The sequence below is a fragment of the Oncorhynchus clarkii genome, chromosome 6 (assembly GCF_045791955.1).
Source record: "Oncorhynchus clarkii lewisi isolate Uvic-CL-2024 chromosome 6, UVic_Ocla_1.0, whole genome shotgun sequence".
NCBI lineage: Eukaryota > Metazoa > Chordata > Actinopteri > Salmoniformes > Salmonidae > Oncorhynchus > Oncorhynchus clarkii.
Window position 1 is genome coordinate 65,132,195 of NC_092152.1, and position 17,892 is coordinate 65,150,086.

At 42.2% G+C, this 17,892-nt stretch overlaps 1 protein-coding gene across 1 annotated transcript in view; it reads left to right on the plus strand.

Annotated features, from left to right (window-relative positions):
* Nucleotides 1–9,120: 9,120 nt before the first annotated feature.
* Nucleotides 9,121–17,892, plus strand: part of LOC139412182 (copine-7-like) — a 37,491-nt gene continuing 28,719 nt past the window's right edge. The window contains exon 1 of the mRNA XM_071158999.1: nucleotides 9,121–9,294. Coding sequence (XP_071015100.1) covers nucleotides 9,121–9,294 — 174 coding nt within the window. The remainder of the gene's footprint in view (nucleotides 9,295–17,892) is intronic.

Here is a 17,892-nt window from a genome sequence, read left to right on the forward strand (position 1 = left end):
TGAGCTATACACTTTGGAAGTGGCCTTTTTGAATCGTCTCCAACGAGTGAAATGGAGAACAAAAGTCCTTAAGCCCAAAAATTCATCCACCAACTCATTTATCTTAAATTACTGCATTATTCATTAATTTCATATGAACCCATTCAAAAGATTAAGGGATGTAAAGCCAAAGTGGTGGTCACTTTCAAAGTGTTTTTGATTCCCGTACTTTGAATTCCTAAATATGAAATGGCTTCTTTCACAACGCAGTCTTACAAAACCTCAATAGAATGTGGCGTCCTTGGCACGTCTACTGGCTCAGAATAGTTCACTGCTCATGTTAGTTTCCCTGCTAGCTCAACCAGAACCTTGTGTGATTGACTTATGAGCAATGCTCCAGCCTTCTAGAAGTTAATGAAAATGTGGTTTTGAGGTTTTTTTGTGTGTGTGTAGTTGTGGAATTACTAGGTTCTCAACCTAGCCCTGAAGGGCAGGTGCATGGATCAGAAAACCAGTCAGATCTGGTGTGACCACCTTTTGCCTCATACAGCACAACGCATCTCCTTTGCATGGCGCTGATTGTGGTATGTTGTACCACTCTTCAATGACTGCGAAGTTGCTGGATATTGGCGGGAAAGGGAACACGTCATGTTGATCCAGAGCATCCCAAACATGCTCAACATCTGGTGACTATGCAGGCCATGGAAGAACTGGGACATTTTCAGTTTCCAGGAATTGTGTACAGAGCCTTGCGCATTGGGGCAGTGCATTATGCTGAAACGTGGCTGATGGCAGGGGCTCAATGGCTCATCAATGGGCCTCAGGATCTCTGCATTCAAATTGCCATTGATAAAATGTAATTATGTTTATAGCTTATGCTTGCCCATACCCCCACCACCATTATGGGACACTGTTCATAACGTTGACATCAGCAAACCGCTCGCCCACATGACGCCATACATTGTCTGCCATTGCCCAGTACAGTTGAAACCAGGATTCATCCATGAAGAGCACACTTCTCCAGCATGCCAGTGGCCATTGAAGTGGCTACGATGCCAAACTGCAGTCAGGTCAAGACCCTGGTGAGGACAAAGAGCATGCAGATGAACTTCCCTGAGACGGGTTCTGACAAGTTGTGCAGAAATTCTTCGGTTGTGCAAACCCACAGTTTCATCAGCTGTCCAGGTGGCTGGTCTCAGACGATCCTGCAGGTGAAGAAGCTGGATGTGGAGGTCCTGGGCTGGCGTGGTTACAAGTGGTCTGCGGTTGTGAGGCCAGTTAGACGTACCACCAAATTCTCTAAAATGACGGAGGTGGCAAATGGCAGAGAAAATAACATTCTACTCTCTGGCAACAGCTCTGGTGGACATTCCTGCAGGAAGCATGCCAATTGCATCTGTGACATTGTGTTGTGTAACAAAATGCACATTTTAGAGTGGCCTTTTATTGTCCCCAGCACAAGGTGCACCTGTGTAATGATGCTGTTTAATCAGCTTGTTGATATGCCTCACCTGTCAGGTGGAAGGTTTATCTTGGAAAATGAGGAATGTTCAATAAGGGATGTAAATAAATTTGTGCACAAAATTTGAGAGAAATAAACTTTTTGTGCGTATGGAACATTTCTGGAATCTTATATTTCAGCTCATGAAACATGGTACCAACACTTTAAAGGGGGAAACCTAGTCAGTTGTACAACTGAGTGAATTCAACTGAAATGTGTCTTCCGAAATTTAACCCAAACCCTCTGAATCAGAGGTGCTGGGGGCTGCTTTAATTGACATCCACATGTTTTTTTTTTTCAGTATACAAGTGCCTTCGGAATGTATTCAGACCCATTGACTTTTTCCACATTTTTTACGTTACAGCATTATTCTAAAATGGATTAAATAAAAATAATTAATCAGCAATATACACACAACACCCCATAATGACAAAGCAAAAACAGGTTTTTAAAAATGTTTGCAAAACACCCCAGAAAAACCTTATCTACATAAGTATTCAGACTGTCAATTTTGACTGTCTCAAAATTGAGCTCAGGTGCATCCTGTTTCCATTGATCATCCTTGAGCTGTTTCTACAACTTGGTTGAATTCTATTGATTGGACATGATTTGAAAAGACACACTTCTGTCTATATAAGATCCCACAGTTGACATTGTATGTCAGAGCAAAACCAAGCCATGAGGTCGAAGGAATTGCTTGTAGAGCGCCGAGACACAGATCTGGGGAAGTATACCAAAAAATGTCTGCAGCATTGAAGGTCCCTAAGAGCACAGTGGCCTCTATCATTCTTAAATGGAAGAAGTTTGGAACCACCAAGACTCTTCATAGAGCTGGCTGCCTGGCCAAGCTGAGCAATTGGGGGAGAAGGGCCTTGGTCAGGTGAGGTGACCAAGAACCCAATGGTCACTGACAAAGCTCTAGAGTTCCTCTGTGGAGATGGGAGAACCTTCCAGAAAGATAACCATCTCTGCAGCACTCCACTAATTAGGCCTTTATGGTAGAATGGCCAGACGGAAGCCACTCCTCAGTAAAAGGCACATGACAGCCCGCTTGGAGTTTGCCAAAAGGCACCTAAAGACTCTCAGACCATGAGAAACAAGATTCTTTGGTCTGATGAAACCAAGATTGAACTCTTTGGTCTGAATGCCAAGTGTCACGTCTGGAGGAAACCTGGCACCATCCCTACGGTGAAGCATGGTGGTGGCAGCATCATGCTGTGGGGATGTTTTTCAGTAGTAGGAACTGGGAGACTAGTCAGGAATGAGGGCAAGATCAACGGAGCTAAGTACCTGCTCCAGAGCGCTCAGGACCTGGGGCGAAGGTTCACCTTTCCTAAGTACACAGTCAAGACAATGCAGGCGTGGCTTCGGGACAAGTCTCTGAATGTCCTTGAGTGGCTCAGCCAGAACCTGGACTTGAACCACTTCGAACATTTCTGGAGAGACCTTAAAATTGCTGTGCAGCGACACTCATCCAACCTGACAAAGCTTGAGAGGATCTGTAGAGAATGGGAGAAACTCCCCAAATACAGGTGTGCCAAGCTTGTAGCGTCATACCCAAAAAGACTTGATGCTGTAATCCCTGCCAAGGTGCTTCAACAAAGTACTGAGTAAAGGGTCTGAATACTTATGTAAATGTGATTTTTATTTTTAATAAATTGGCGGAAATGTCTAAACCTGTTTTTGCTTTGTCATTATGGGGTACTGTGTGTAGATTGAGGGGAACAAATAATTGAATTAATTTTAGAATTAGGCTGTAACCTAACAAAATGTGGAAAAAGTAAAGTGGTCTGAATACTTTCCTAAGGCACTGTACATTGACATTCTACCACCAATATGGTATTCTCATGCACCTGATACCTGCACTGTGAGTAATATCCTGGGGAAGAGATTATAACCACAGAAAAGGCAGAATCTGTGGGAACATAAGGACAGGGGCGATGAAGTCTGACATCGTTGTTCCTATGCCCCTCTGCTAGAATGACTGCCACAGCATGATGTCTTAAAGTTACTTGAATGTCAATTGTAGCAATGTATGCTATAATAGCAATTATACAACCAATACACTGTAGCTTTTGACTATGTATAGAGAGGCAGCCTTGAGGTGTGTGGGCTTTACCTTAAAAATGAATGCAGTATCGTGCTTCTACACCTGCATTGCTTGCTGTTTGGGGTTTTAGGCTGGGTTTCTGTACAACACTTTGTGACATCAGCTGAAGAATTGCTTTATAAATTTGATTTGATATCAAATTTAATGTATTCTGGCTTTGTATGATGTCATGTCTCTTGATTTGCTCAGCAGTGTTCATGGGCGGAAGCGGGGAGGGCAGTGGAAGTATTACACAACGTCACATTTCCTCTGCTCCTGCACACTCTGTCAGCCATGACAACCTCTGACCTGAGCAGAATAAAAGATCAGGTGAGAACCGCACAAGATTCTGTCTCTACCAGGTGTGCTTTAATGTCTTCTGTTCTGATTATTTACTTCAGATTGTGCTGCTGGTTGTTTATTCATGTTCTGACTGACTTTTTGAGTTTTTAAACTGTAAGATGATACAATCTGTTCAATGTAGCTTTGACTTAGTCTTTGCCAAAACATAATTTATTAGTGTTTAGTTCTTGAATGTTCTCCCCTAGGCCTGTATGACCTTGGGATCCAACAGGAATCAATTGAAAGGTTTATGACTGACAACTTTCATATTAGGTCCCTCAATGAATAGTGTTGAGGTAAGAGGATAGGCTTCGTTTCTAATTCACTGAGCCATATTTAGATCAACTAGATCATGTTAAAACAAAAGCACACCAAATAGATTAAGTGGAAATTAGAGCAACCATAGCCAGTATGGGAGCCTCTAGAATCAATGAAGTATTGGGAGTTTGCCCAAAAACCTACATGTAAGTCAATGTGTCTAAGAATATCTTAACACAGGGGACCTGCTGGGTGGAGGATTACATATGAAGTTACACAAACTCCTCACCAGTGCCTGCACAAATTCTATTTTCATGTTTTCCATTATTTGTGTTACCTAAATGGCCGGAATCATTAAAGTTGGTTGGTATGTAGTTCTCGTAATCAAAATTATTTTCTGTTATGTTGAAAGCAAGCAATCCATTTTAACGGGAAAACATTTGAACTACACAACATCATAAAGTCTGCCTGGGAGCTGGAGTGGTATAAACAGCTAGATAGCAAGAGGACTCTTGATAAATATATGCATAAGTACACAGGAAGTCCAGAGGGAGAGGCTTTAGTGTTGGCACAGCGGCAACAGATGGTTCTGCTTAAGAGCTACAGCATAATGGAGCTCAGGTGTATGGCCCAGGGCACTGTTGGGTCCTACTTGCAATGAATTCCCATCGAGTTCGAGACACAGGAGGTGAGAATCTAAGATGATAGGGTAACCATTCTTTAGGCTACAACTGCAGTTAACCCTCTTGCTACCGTGGCATCAAACCCCTGTCGTTGCCATATTAATTATTGTACTCGTGAGCTTATGCACATTTACTTATAAGAATTATAACATGCAGGAAATCAGTTGATCACCATCAGAAGGTCATAGGTCAATGAAACAGCACTATCTCTGTTTTATAGAGACAGAAAGCCTTGGAAGGGAGGATGTTTCCTGCTGCAGGGTTTGTTGATGTGATCATGATGAGGGACAAACAGCCCAGTAAAGCGAATAATTAAAATAGAGCCAAACGTTTAGTCGAGTGCTGTTTGAATAAGTAGCTCTCTGCCCAATGCTGATTAGTCTCCCTATTCGCTGCCAATAGTCTTTACGGAGGCCTAGTTTTTATAAGGAGCAAGACCCCAAATGCGTACCTGTGGAGTGCTCCTTGACTGACCACCGGTCAAGGAGGTGAAATCAACAACAGAGGCCATAGGATGTATTACCACCAATGATGTTGTATCCTCGTTAGAGAACATTTGGAGAGGAATTGCTAAGTCAGACATTTTCTCTGCATCCCAGAATAGGCTTCATGCAGGCATATAGTGCACTTTAATTATTTTACCCAGCCTATTGTCATCCAAGTGGGAAGGCAGAAAGGATATGTGCTGTAGGTGGGACCCCCACCACTTATAATTGCTACAGTTAAGTGCTTTGAGAGGGAAATGTACACCTCTGAACACACTTCATTGTCAGCTGGAAAGCTATCATGTTATATAATTTTTAGCGAGTTCACAAAAACGATATGGGCCTTGTGGGTGGGCTGAAAAAGGCTTCATATGAAGAGAATGGAGTGTATGTGTGTGTGTCAAATTATTTTAAAACCTGCCCAACACTTGTTGATATTCAGATCATTATAGCATTAGCTATAGCCCTTTTATTGGTATTAAATAGTCTAAAACATGTAGGTGTGTGAGAGAGAGAGTGCAAGGATGAAGGAGCGGAAGGATGAGAGAGAGAGAGAAAGAGAGAGAGAGAGAGAGAGAGAGAGAGAGAGAGAGAGAGAGAGAGAGAGAGAGATTTCCTGTTATTTACAAGAGTAGCACTGAGTGTGATTAATCTCCATTGTTTCTCCATTAGAGCTCAGTGTCACTTAGGATCCTTAGCTGTCTGGCCAGCCACATCAGGGTGTTCACACACAACATGTTGTGCCATCACCTGAGGATCTGTCTAATTCAATATCTGCTGTTTGACTGTCAAGTGTCTCTTCCTGTGTTTCCTGGGGTTGTAATTATTGAGCTCCGTGAAAGACAGCAGTCCTTTCAATGATACTAAAAGTCATATCTAGCCACTGGGTGTACATTGTGTAATACTAATAGGCCTATTACTGGAGGGAGAGACTATGTATCTCTTACTTGATGTAATTGAGTGAATATTTCTGGGTGTATTGCAGACACTTATTTAGCCTTTGAGCTGAGCAGATATGATCTGGCAACAAGGTACTATGCAGTGTTTGATATGCAGCGACAAGCCAGTAATACAAATGCAAGCCATTGGAATTTCTTGTGGGGGGGAAAGCCTCACATTGTATGTGGACAGTATAATATGTAGCCCATTAGTGTTGAGGAAAACAACATTTGTGGTTGTATATTTGTAATCTGTATGCTTTTAATTGTCTGTTGGTCACTGTATTTTATTTGATCAATAGCAGATTAAATAAAAAGGCTAATCAACAAATGCATAAATGCTCTGGTGGTCAATTTTAGCTAAGGCTCATGTGAAAATGAGCAGAAAGGTGAGATAATTAGTGTGGAACAGCCGCCAAGAGAGTGTTCTTGTATCGCTATTGTGAACCGCTGTCGCACCTCTACGTCTCCCCCTAGCGGATTCTGGTGACATTGCGAGCTTTATCGGTGTCGTTTGGCAGATCCACTCCCTCGCTCTGCTATCACACACCCCTTGCTTCTACCACTTTCCCTCCACTGTTCCTGAGTTTCGGAAAATCAAGCAGTGTGTTGAAGGAAAGGTAACAACAAGTGTAAGTTCAGGGGACCACGTCAGGTAGGAACAAGCAGCAAGTGTTTGGATGTATTATTTTGAAGCATGTGATGCAAGTTTCTGAATGATTGAGGTAATCGAACAAAATAATGTTATTGCAGAGTATTTTTGGAATAGTATACGTTCATGTTGTATTGTTATATCATTCATTGTGAAATGCTTGGATTCATTTAGGGGTTGTGGAGCTGCATTGATAAACGACCAGTTAAGCCAGTAATGTAGATCAGTTTATATATATTATGTGACGATAATTGAATGAATAAGGCAGTCGCGCTTCTCTCTGTCACCCTCAACAAATCATGCTATAGTTATCGTAGGAAATAATTTAGGTTGAGACCAAAGTTGAGAACAAAATCTGTATGAGTTGCTTAGTTGGATAGAAGTCATGTCAATTACAATTGGACAAGTCTTGAGTAGTCATTTACCAAGCTTAGCTGTCTATAACTGACTCTCTACCAGATATAAGACAGATATATACTAGATAGACACAGTATATATGAAATCCACGTGCTACGCCCGGTTTAACATGACCAGGGAGGGGTGTGTGCCCATGCAGTTGTTGGTTCATTGGTCAGACAACAGGCTGGAGACATATTGCTGTTAAATAATAGGTTATGAGAATCTCATCTCCACATTTTATTTTTTATCTGTAACATTTATAGATCAGCACTCTTATTTTTGGCATTTATGTTCCACCATCATATTATATGTCATTGCAATATATTACAAAAAATATTATAAGAACATGGAACCAACTGAACGTTACAAGTGTTGGGCAGATTATTTCGAACTAATTACAACTCTCGGTTATTGGTTGTTTTATAGTAGCCAATAATCTCAATATGTGTTCTATTTTATGAGTCATATGAGCCCTTATCATTTGTTCTTATTGTTTCTAACTACCTCGTCAAACACTTATGATTGCTGCCAAGGGCGCCTGATCTAATGTAACATAATTGCTTCAACCGAGCCTCACCCCACTGGAGAGCAGCAGCTGAATGACTGAAGGTCGCTGTCCATTAGCGGTGGTGCTGAAATAGGGCAATGTGGACTCTTGCGCCTGGGCAGGCTTTGTCAATATTATAATTTTTTACTGAGTAGTAATTCACCTGTTATTATTCAATCACCTTCATAGCCTACCTCATATGCAAACTTTTTCTGGTCTGAACTTGGATTATGCTACTATTTATTTGGGTATCTGTAATTTGCCCCTTTAAGATTAGGATGATGGTAAGGTTCAATAACATGTTGTTTGTGGATATATGCTATTTTGCAGATATTTAAAAGCCCAGTGCAGTCAAAAACGTGATTTCCCTGTGTTTTATATATATATTCACACTATGTTGGAATAATACTGTGACATTTTGAAAATGATTATGCCATTTTAGTACAAGAGCTGTTTGACAAGACCGCCTGAAATGTCAACCTGTTTTGTTGGGATTGAGTTTTGGCCTGCCTGGTTACATCACCAGGTGGTAATTAGCCCAATAAGAAAGACAGTCCCAAACCTCTTTGCCAATAATAATCTAGTTTTCAGTTTTCCCCATTCAGACCACTCCCAGACAGTCCTAGCAAAATTATTGCTTGAGAAATTGCTCTTTGTTAAAAAAGTACTTTTGACCATTTTAATTGAAAACAATCACAGTAAGGTACTTTATTGTTAGTCAGAAATGATTTGATAATGAGATAAAAACAGCTGCATTGGACCTTTAATTTGTGTTTAATTTACATAGGTACAGTACCTGTGTGGAGAGAAGAGAAGGATGATTGGGAGCACACACTTTTTTAACCCGTTTCTGATGCTCATGGACAACTTTTTCATGAAGAACACATGAAAACACACTTTGGCTGGTCCTGAATCGTGACTCTCCACAGCTTTCTGGTCATCTAATCACGACTCCCCAACCTCCATCCAGCTCGGCCCACCCTGTCTGTTATCTCTGCAGACATTAAAGGACACCTGTCTTCATCTCAAATACAGACCTCTGCAAGAACTCTTTTCCCTTTTGTAACATTCACTACCAAGTCCAAGGATCCATTCTTCTCTTCTATGTATCTAACTCTGTGAGATTTCAGTGCCTCGCTCGGTTTGAATCCCTTAGCCATCCCTAGTAGTTCCCATTACTCTGAGCTCTCGGCAGCACCCACCCTCTCTTGCTCCTTACTGGTTGACTCCTTGGGTCCTGAGCCAGGATGAATGACGTCCAGGATGCTACCTCTCCAGGGGCCGCTCTAGGTGGCCCTGTCGCCTGCGTCTCCAAAGTGGAGCTGCGCGTCGCCTGCAAGGCCCTGCTGGACCGAGACACATTGAACAAGTCTGACCCATGTGTCATACTCATGGTGCAGAACCAGGGACAGTGGACAGAGGTGAGTACCCCCCATCGCCTGTATGTCCCCAACCTACTGGCCTGGTAAAGTCTTAACTAACATGGTTTGCTCCATAATGTACTGATTGTATGAACAATAAGCAATGGATGTTGATGCTAAAACAACTAAGCCTGTGAAGCGCAAACGCCAGTAATGAGCTGCCTAAGTATCTCTATGATGTTGACATGTAACATTGGGTAGTATGACCCCAGTTTATTAAAATAACAATGATTCCGTGTCTGACAGAGTTGGATAGCATGAGGTGAACCAGAGTGAGTGCTTGTTTCTACTGAATGGAAGGCATTGTCACCTAGCAGGATATAGCCGGCACAGTGGGAGGGGCAGCCTCTCTCCCCGCCCTCCATTTCTCCATATCAAAGCTGAGCCATATTTAGAGAAAAAAAGTATTATCTGGAACGGCAGCTTGAAGACAGGAGTGAGATTTAAGGAGTGAGCTGTTTGTGTGAACGTGTCAGACTGAGGATGAAATCTTAATCTTGCTCCCATTATCCCAACAGCTGGGCAGTGCACCAGATCACAGAGAACAAAGTAGAGCCAGGGAGAAGTGACATATCTGGTGCTGGCTTGGTGGTATTGTTGCCATCTTCTTTTCTTTTGAAATTGATTCTGATTTATAGAGTAGCTACCTGAAACTGAATTGAAATTCTCAAACAGATCACCGAGAACATTGTTCATAGGAGGAGGGACAGGGACAGGAAATCTTATTTTCCTTTTCACGCTTCTTCCTCTACTCTCCGTATCTCTTTCTCACTATCTCATTCTAAGTTGTGGATCATAGTTTCTTGTCTGCCTTGGAATTACACTGGTACTCTATCTGTAATATGAGCTGGGGGTGTGTGAGTTATGAATAGCATATTTCCCATGATGCAGTACTCCATTATATATGACTGATATTCTGTATATCTATAAGGCAGTTCGAATAAAGGTGGTTGCCAAAGACATCCATCCATCTTTGTTCCTTCAGCCCATTGCATTCCCATTTGAGATGGGATGATTTGCGAATGGATGATTTGAGATGGGATTCCAGCCTGGCACTGTTCCAGCCTGGTACTATTTTGAACAGAAATGCAATGGTTCATTGGATCAGTCTAAAACGTTGCCATCTCAGTCTAAAACTCAGTCCTACACTGCTGCCAGAATCTAAACTGTGCCTAGATTCCTAAGTCATATATTGGCCTTTCTCTTGCATTTCAAAGATTGAAAAAAGAAAAAGAAAAAAAACATGTTTTTTCTTTGTAGTATATTTGACCAGATCTAATGTGTTATATTCTCCTACATTAATTTCACATTTCCACAAATTTCAAAGTGTTTCCTTTCAAATGGTATCAAGAATATGTATATCCTTGCTTCAGGTCCGGAGCTACAGGCAGTTAGATTTGGGTATGTCATTTTAGGCTAAAAAAATGTTTAAAAAGGGTCCGATCCTTAAGAGGGAAGCCCTGTTCTTCCATAACATAGACTGACCAGGTGAATCCAGGTGACAGCAATGATCCCTTATTGATGTCACTCGTTAAATCCACTTCAATCAGTGTAGATGAAGGGGAGGAGACGGGTTAAAGACAATTGAGACATGGATTGTGTATGTGTGCCATTCAGAGGGTGAATGGGCAAGACAAAATCTTTAAGTGCCTTTGAACGGGGTATGGTACTGCAATGCTGCTGGGTTTTTTACGCTCAACAGTTGCCCATGTGTATCAAGAATGGTCCACCACCCCAAAGGACATCCAGCCAACTTAACACAACTTTGGGAAGCATTGGAGTCAACATGGGCCAACATCCTTGTGAATTTGATTTATTTATCCTTATTTTACCAAGGTCTCTTTTAAAGATGACATAAATGACAGAAAATAGACATTAATATAAATATATAATATATAATAATATAAAGACAAAATGCCGAAAGAAAAACCCAGTCATAAAAAACAAACACATTCATCAGTAATACGGTCCTCAATCAGCTTTCTGAATCGCCCTAGAGGCACCAGAACATCACATTCATCAGTAATACGGTCCTCAATCAGCTTTCTGAATCGCCCTAGAGGCACCAGAACATCACATTCATCAGTAATACGGTCCTCAATCAGCTTTCTGAATCGCCCTAGAGGCACCAGAACATCACATTCATCAGTAATACGGTCCTCAATCAGCTTTCTGAATCGCCCTAGAGGCACCAGAACATCACATTCATCAGTAATACGGTCCTCAATCAGCTTTCTGAATCGCCCTAGAGGCACCAGAACATCACATTCATCAGTAATACGGTCCTCAATCAGCTTTCTGAATCGCCCCAGAGGCACCAGAACATCACATTCATCAGTAATACGGTCCTCAATCAGCTTTCTGAATCGCCCTAGAGGCACCAGAACATCACATTCATCAGTAATACGGTCCTCAATCAGCTTTCTGAATCGCCCTAGAGGCACCAGAACATCACATTCATCAGTAATACGGTCCTCAATCAGCTTTCTGAATCGCCCCAGAGGCACCAGAACATCACATTCATCAGTAATACGGTCCTCAATCAGCTTTCTGAATCGCCCTAGAGGCACCAGAACATCACATTCATCAGTAATACGGTCCTCAATCAGCTTTCTGAATCGCCCTAGAGGCACCAGAACATCACATTCATCAGTAATACGGTCCTCAATCAGCTTTCTGAATCGCCCTAGAGGCACCAGAACATCACATTCATCAGTAATACGGTCCTCAATCAGCTTTCTGAATCGCCCTAGAGGCACCAGAACATCACATTCATCAGTAATACGGTCCTCAATCAGCTTTCTGAACCGCCCCAGAGGCACCAGAACATCACATTCATCAGTAATACGGTCCTCAATCAGCTTTCTGAATCGCCCCAGAGGCACCAGAACATCACATTCATCAGTAATACGGTCCTCAATCATCTTTCTGAATCGCCCTAGAGGCACCAGAACATCACATTCATCAGTAATACGGTCCTCAATCAGCTTTCTGAATCGCCCTAGAGGCACCAGAACATCACATTCATCAGTAATACGGTCCTCAATCAGCTTTCTGAATCGCCCTAGAGGCACCAGAACATCACATTCATCAGTAATACGGTCCTCAATCAGCTTTCTGAATCGCCCTAGAGGCACCAGAACATCACATTCATCAGTAATACGGTCCTCAATCAGCTTTCTGAATCGCCCTAGAGGCACCAGAACATCACATTCATCAGTAATACGGTCCTCAATCAGCTTTCTGAATCGCCCTAGAGGCACCAGAACATCACATTCATCAGTAATACGGTCCTCAATCAGCTTTCTGAATCGCCCTAGAGGCACCAGAACATTACATTCATCAGTAATACGGTCCTCAATCAGCTTTCTGAATCGCCCTAGAGGCACCAGAACATCACATTCATCAGTAATACGGTCCTCAATCAGCTTTCTGAATCGCCCTAGAGGCACCAGAACATCACATTCATCAGTAATACGGTCCTCAATCAGCTTTCTGAATCGCCCTAGAGGCACCAGAACATCACATTCATCAGTAATACGGTCCTCAATCAGCTTTCTGAATCGCCCTAGAGGCACCAGAACATCACATTCATCAGTAATACGGTCCTCAATCAGCTTTCTGAATCGCCCTAGAGGCACCAGAACATCACATTCATCAGTAATACGGTCCTCAATCAGCTTTCTGAATCGCCCTAGAGGCACCAGAACATCACATTCATCAGTAATACGGTCCTCAATCAGCTTTCTGAATCGCCCTAGAGGCACCAGAACATCACATTCATCAGTAATACGGTCCTCAATCAGCTTTCTGAATCGCCCTAGAGGCACCAGAACATCACATTCATCAGTAATACGGTCCTCAATCAGCTTTTTGAATCGCCCTAGAGGCACCAAAACATCACATTTAACAACATTTTGAAGATTGTTCCACAAATAAGGTGCAAGAACTAAAGAACTAAAAGCTGATTTAGCTAAGTCAGTAGAGACCAAAGACATTTCAAGAGTAAACCATCCCTGAGAAACGTTGTAGAGTCCATGCCCTGACGAATTGAGGCTGTTCTGAGGGCAGAAGGGGGTGCAACTCAATATCAGCAAGGAATTCTTAATGTTCTTCATTTTTTTGTACACTCAGTGTATGTTGCAATTAAGCCCCAATGTTTTCGCCTCTCCTCCAGGCATTGCCAGATAATGATTAACAGTGACAATGCCAAATCGTAGTGTGTTGAGATGGGAAGCATTTATTGAGGCCCAGTTAATGTTTATGAATGAGAAATGTGTTCCGAGGCTTTGGCAATAATGACGCTTGGCTGATAGTGTTGAGCACACACTAATCAATTTGTCGCTGTGGTAATGCAATAAAACAACATTTCATGAGGAAATTAACCTGGGTTCTCTGCAAGCTGAGCATTTGAGTAGTTTACATAACTCCCCTAAATTCAGCTTGAGCATTAGGAGGTGATATAATTGATACAACCTAATGCTCCGAATAACCATATCATCCATGTCAGTGGAGAATGCATCTCAAATGGGAACGCAATGGGCTGAAGGTGGGCTGAAGGAACAAAGATGGATTTCTTTGGCAACCATCTATAATTCAAACTGCCTTATACAGTGCCTTGCGAAAGTATTCGGCCCCCTTGAACTTTGCGACCTTTTGCCACATTTCAGGCTTCAAACATAAAGATATAAAATTTTTATTTTTTTGTGAAGAATCAACAACAAGTGGGACACAATCATGAAGTGGAACGACATTTATTGGATATTTCAAACTTTTTTAACAAATCAAAAACTGAAAAATTGGGCGTGCAAAATTATTCAGCCCCCTTAAATTAATACTTTGTAGCGCCACCTTTTGCTGCGATTACAGCTGTAAGTCGCTTGGGGTATGTCTCTATCAGTTTTGCACATCGAGAGACTGAAATTTTTTCCCATTCCTCCTTGCAAAACAGCTCGAGCTCAGTGAGGTTGGATTATCGCTTGCACAGTGCTCCTTGGGATGTTTAAAGCTTGGGAAATCTTTTTGTATCCAAATCCGGCTTTAAACTTCTTCACAACAGTATCTCGGACCTGCCTGGTGTGTTCCTTGTTCTTCATGATGCTCTCTGCGCTTTTAACGGACCTCTGAGACTATCACAGTGCAGGTGCATTTATACGGAGACTTGATTACACACAGGTGGATTGTATTTATCATCATTAGTCATTTAGGTCAACATTGGATCATTCAGAGATCCTCACTGAACTTCTGGAGAGAGTTTGCTGCACTGAAAGTAAAGGGGCTGAATAATTTTGCACGCCCCCTTTTTCAGTTTTTGATTTGTTAAAAAAGTTTGAAATATCCAATAAATGTCGTTCCACTTCATGATTGTGTCCCACTTGTTGTTGATTCTTCACAAAAAATACAGTTTTATATCTTTATGTTTGAAGCCTGAAATGTGGCAAAAGGTCGCAAAGTTCAAGGGGGCCGAATACTTTCGCAAGGCACTGTAGATTTACAGAATATCAGTCATATATGGCAGACTTCAAATGAGTCAATTCGGCTATTTCAGAGGTATAAAATCATGCACACAGCCATGCAATCTCCATAGACAAACATTGACAGTCTAATGGCCTTATTGAAGAGCTCAGTGACATTCAACCTGGCACAGTCATAGGATGCCACCTTTCCAACAGTCAGTTCGTCAAATATCTGCCCTGCTAGAGCTGTCCCGGTCAACTGTAAGTGCTGTTATTGTGAAGTGGAAACTTCACAGCTCAGCCACGATTTGGTAGGCCATACAAGCTCACAGAACGGGACCTTCAAGTGCTGAAGCGTGTAAAGATCGTCTGTCCTCGGTTGACACACTCACTACCAAGTTTCAAACTGCCTCTGGAAGTAACGTCAGTACAATAACTGTTCTCTGGGAGCGTCATGAAATGGGTTTCCATAGCTGAGCAGCCGCACACAAGCGTAAGATCACCATGTGCAATGCCAGCGTAGGCTGGAGTGGTGTAAAGCTCGTCGCCATTGGACTCTAGAGCAGTGGAAACACGTTCCCTGGAGTGATGAATCACGCTTCACCATCTGGCAGTCCGATGGACAAATCTGGATTTGGCAGATGCCAGGAGAAAGCTACCTGACCGAATGCATAGTGCCAACTGTAAAGTTTGGTGGAGGAGGAATAATGGTCTGTTTTTCATGGTTCAGGCTAGGTTCTTTAGTCCATTGAAGGGAAAACTTAATGCTTCAGCATACAATTATATTCAAGACGATTCTATGCTTCCAACTTTGTGGCAACAGTTTGGGGAAGGCCCTTTCCTGTTTCAACATGCACAAAGCGAGGTCCATACAGAAATGGTTTCTCAAGATCGGTGGGGAAGAACTTGACTTACCTGCATAGAGCCCTGACCTCAACCCCATTGAACACCTTTGGGATGAATTGGAATGCCCACTGCGAGCCAGGCCTGATCGCTCAACATCAGTGCCTGACCTCACTAGCAAGTTCCCAACACGATGTTCCAACATCTAGTGGAAAGCCTTCCCAGAAGAGTGGAGGCTGTTATAGCAGCAGTGTGGGGACCAACTCCATATTATGCCAATGATTTTGGAATGAGATGTTCGACGAGCAGGTGTCCACATACACTGCATGACTAAAAGTATCTTAACCAGAAGCGGTGCGTGGGTAAAATCACTGGGTAAGCCAAGGCAGATAAAAATCCTTATTACAACCTGTGCTGTGATAATTGTGTTGTTTTCTCTATAACCTGTTAGTTTGCTTGCCTTGCAACTGTGATATATAGGCCTATGGCAGAGACAATAAGAAGACACAGTGGCAGGACAAATTCAACCACACCTTTGTTTCACCACAAAACCAGAGAGCAACATCTGTCCGGTGAAGTCCACAGAACATATTGCATGTAACAAAAGTTACATGACCTACAGCATGGTCAAGAAAGTTCATGTTTCTGACATTTTCAGACTACTAAACAACTACAATTTAGAACCACAGAGAGGTACTGCAAGTCCCAAAGAAAACAGGAGCTGCCTCCACTATTCCAGCACCATTTCAACTTCAGCATTTCAACATCATCAAATCACCTATGCATAGTCTAATACAGTGACAACTAAAAGATATCAAAAACGATTTAGTCCAATCCATGTAAGGTACATATGATGTGGCTGTACATGGTTCTGATTTATTTGTGTGTGTGTGTGTGTGTGTGTGTGTGAGTGAAAGTATTTAATGTTGACTAAGTTGTCTATGACTGTCATACAGTACATTCTTATTTTTTTGTTGTCCTAGTCTACCTGGCTAAAATAATTGGCGCTAGCCCAACTTCCTTTCATGGGCAATGTTAGCCTTCTACATTTAGCTACATATTGAACTTCCATCCTCTCAGTCCAGGGGCACATTGTAGTTTATGGTAGGTTCAGAATTGCCTTTATAGTCATTGGCCAGTACAGAGAACTAAGTAAAACCACAAGTCCAAATCCCTATCTCCATCTAATTTAGGAAAGGGGCAATTTTAGCTAGCTAGCTAGCCACCGGAAGACAACAACAAAACGAGATGCAACAATTCAAGTTGTTTCTATAGATGCCGTATTTCTCTATGATAGGACTGAAGCCAAATCCAGACTGGCTTCCCTTGGCACTTTATTTTGGTACGCCAGGACCATTCACAGTTGAGCTCAATTCTGATTGGCTATTATTTTATACTTTATACTTTTAGACCAAACACTTGCTGGTTTCCCTTGCGTTCAATGCTATGGGCGGCAGCAATATCGTACTCTTAATGACCAGACCACATCAAATAGATGGCCTACACATACAGAGACAGAGGGGCGCTGTTTCTCTCGCTCTGATGCTTTCTCCGGTGAGATACATTCAGCCTCTTGCGAATTGAAGGTCAATTATGAAAACACATCGAGACAAAAGATGCATTATTTTATGTTTTTTTCTTGGTAAATGATTTGGGAAAGCCTGGCTTCCTTTGGCATCCATCAATACATGCCACTGATCTTAACCATATCAGTGCTGTTGATATACAGTGGCTGAAGCCACTTCATGGTTTTACTACAGATAGAATTCAGCAAAACAGAGAGCTGTGTCGAGATAGTTGGGCTGGGGAAGAGGCCTTTGAATGAACACTCCCTTGGGATATGATGTCTTGTACTACTCTGTATTTGAGTCTTTGGTGGCCCACTCCTTTGCTCTCATCCATCTGAACAGGGAAGCAACATTGTCATGCAAATAATTTGCTCATCCTGCCGAAGGCTGAGAGAGAGCGGGTAGCTAAATCCACACAGATCTCGCTTCTCTCTCTCCTGCCGAACGAATGCAGCACATTATTTATACATTTTATTCAATATTCTGCCCATATGAATGAATGTATATACAATATCCTGCCACCAGCCAGCCGTCGTTCCCCAGCCAATCACGCACATGTGGCGGGTGTGCAGACGAAAGACTTGCCGACAAAGGAAGGCTTCTGCAGCCTTCACTGTAAAATATAACGCGTTGCAGCGGTGCTTCCATGGACACAAGGGAACAAAAAAAAACTCATACATTTTTAGTTGAAGATGGGATTATACTTATTTGATAAAAGTTAGGTATCAAGA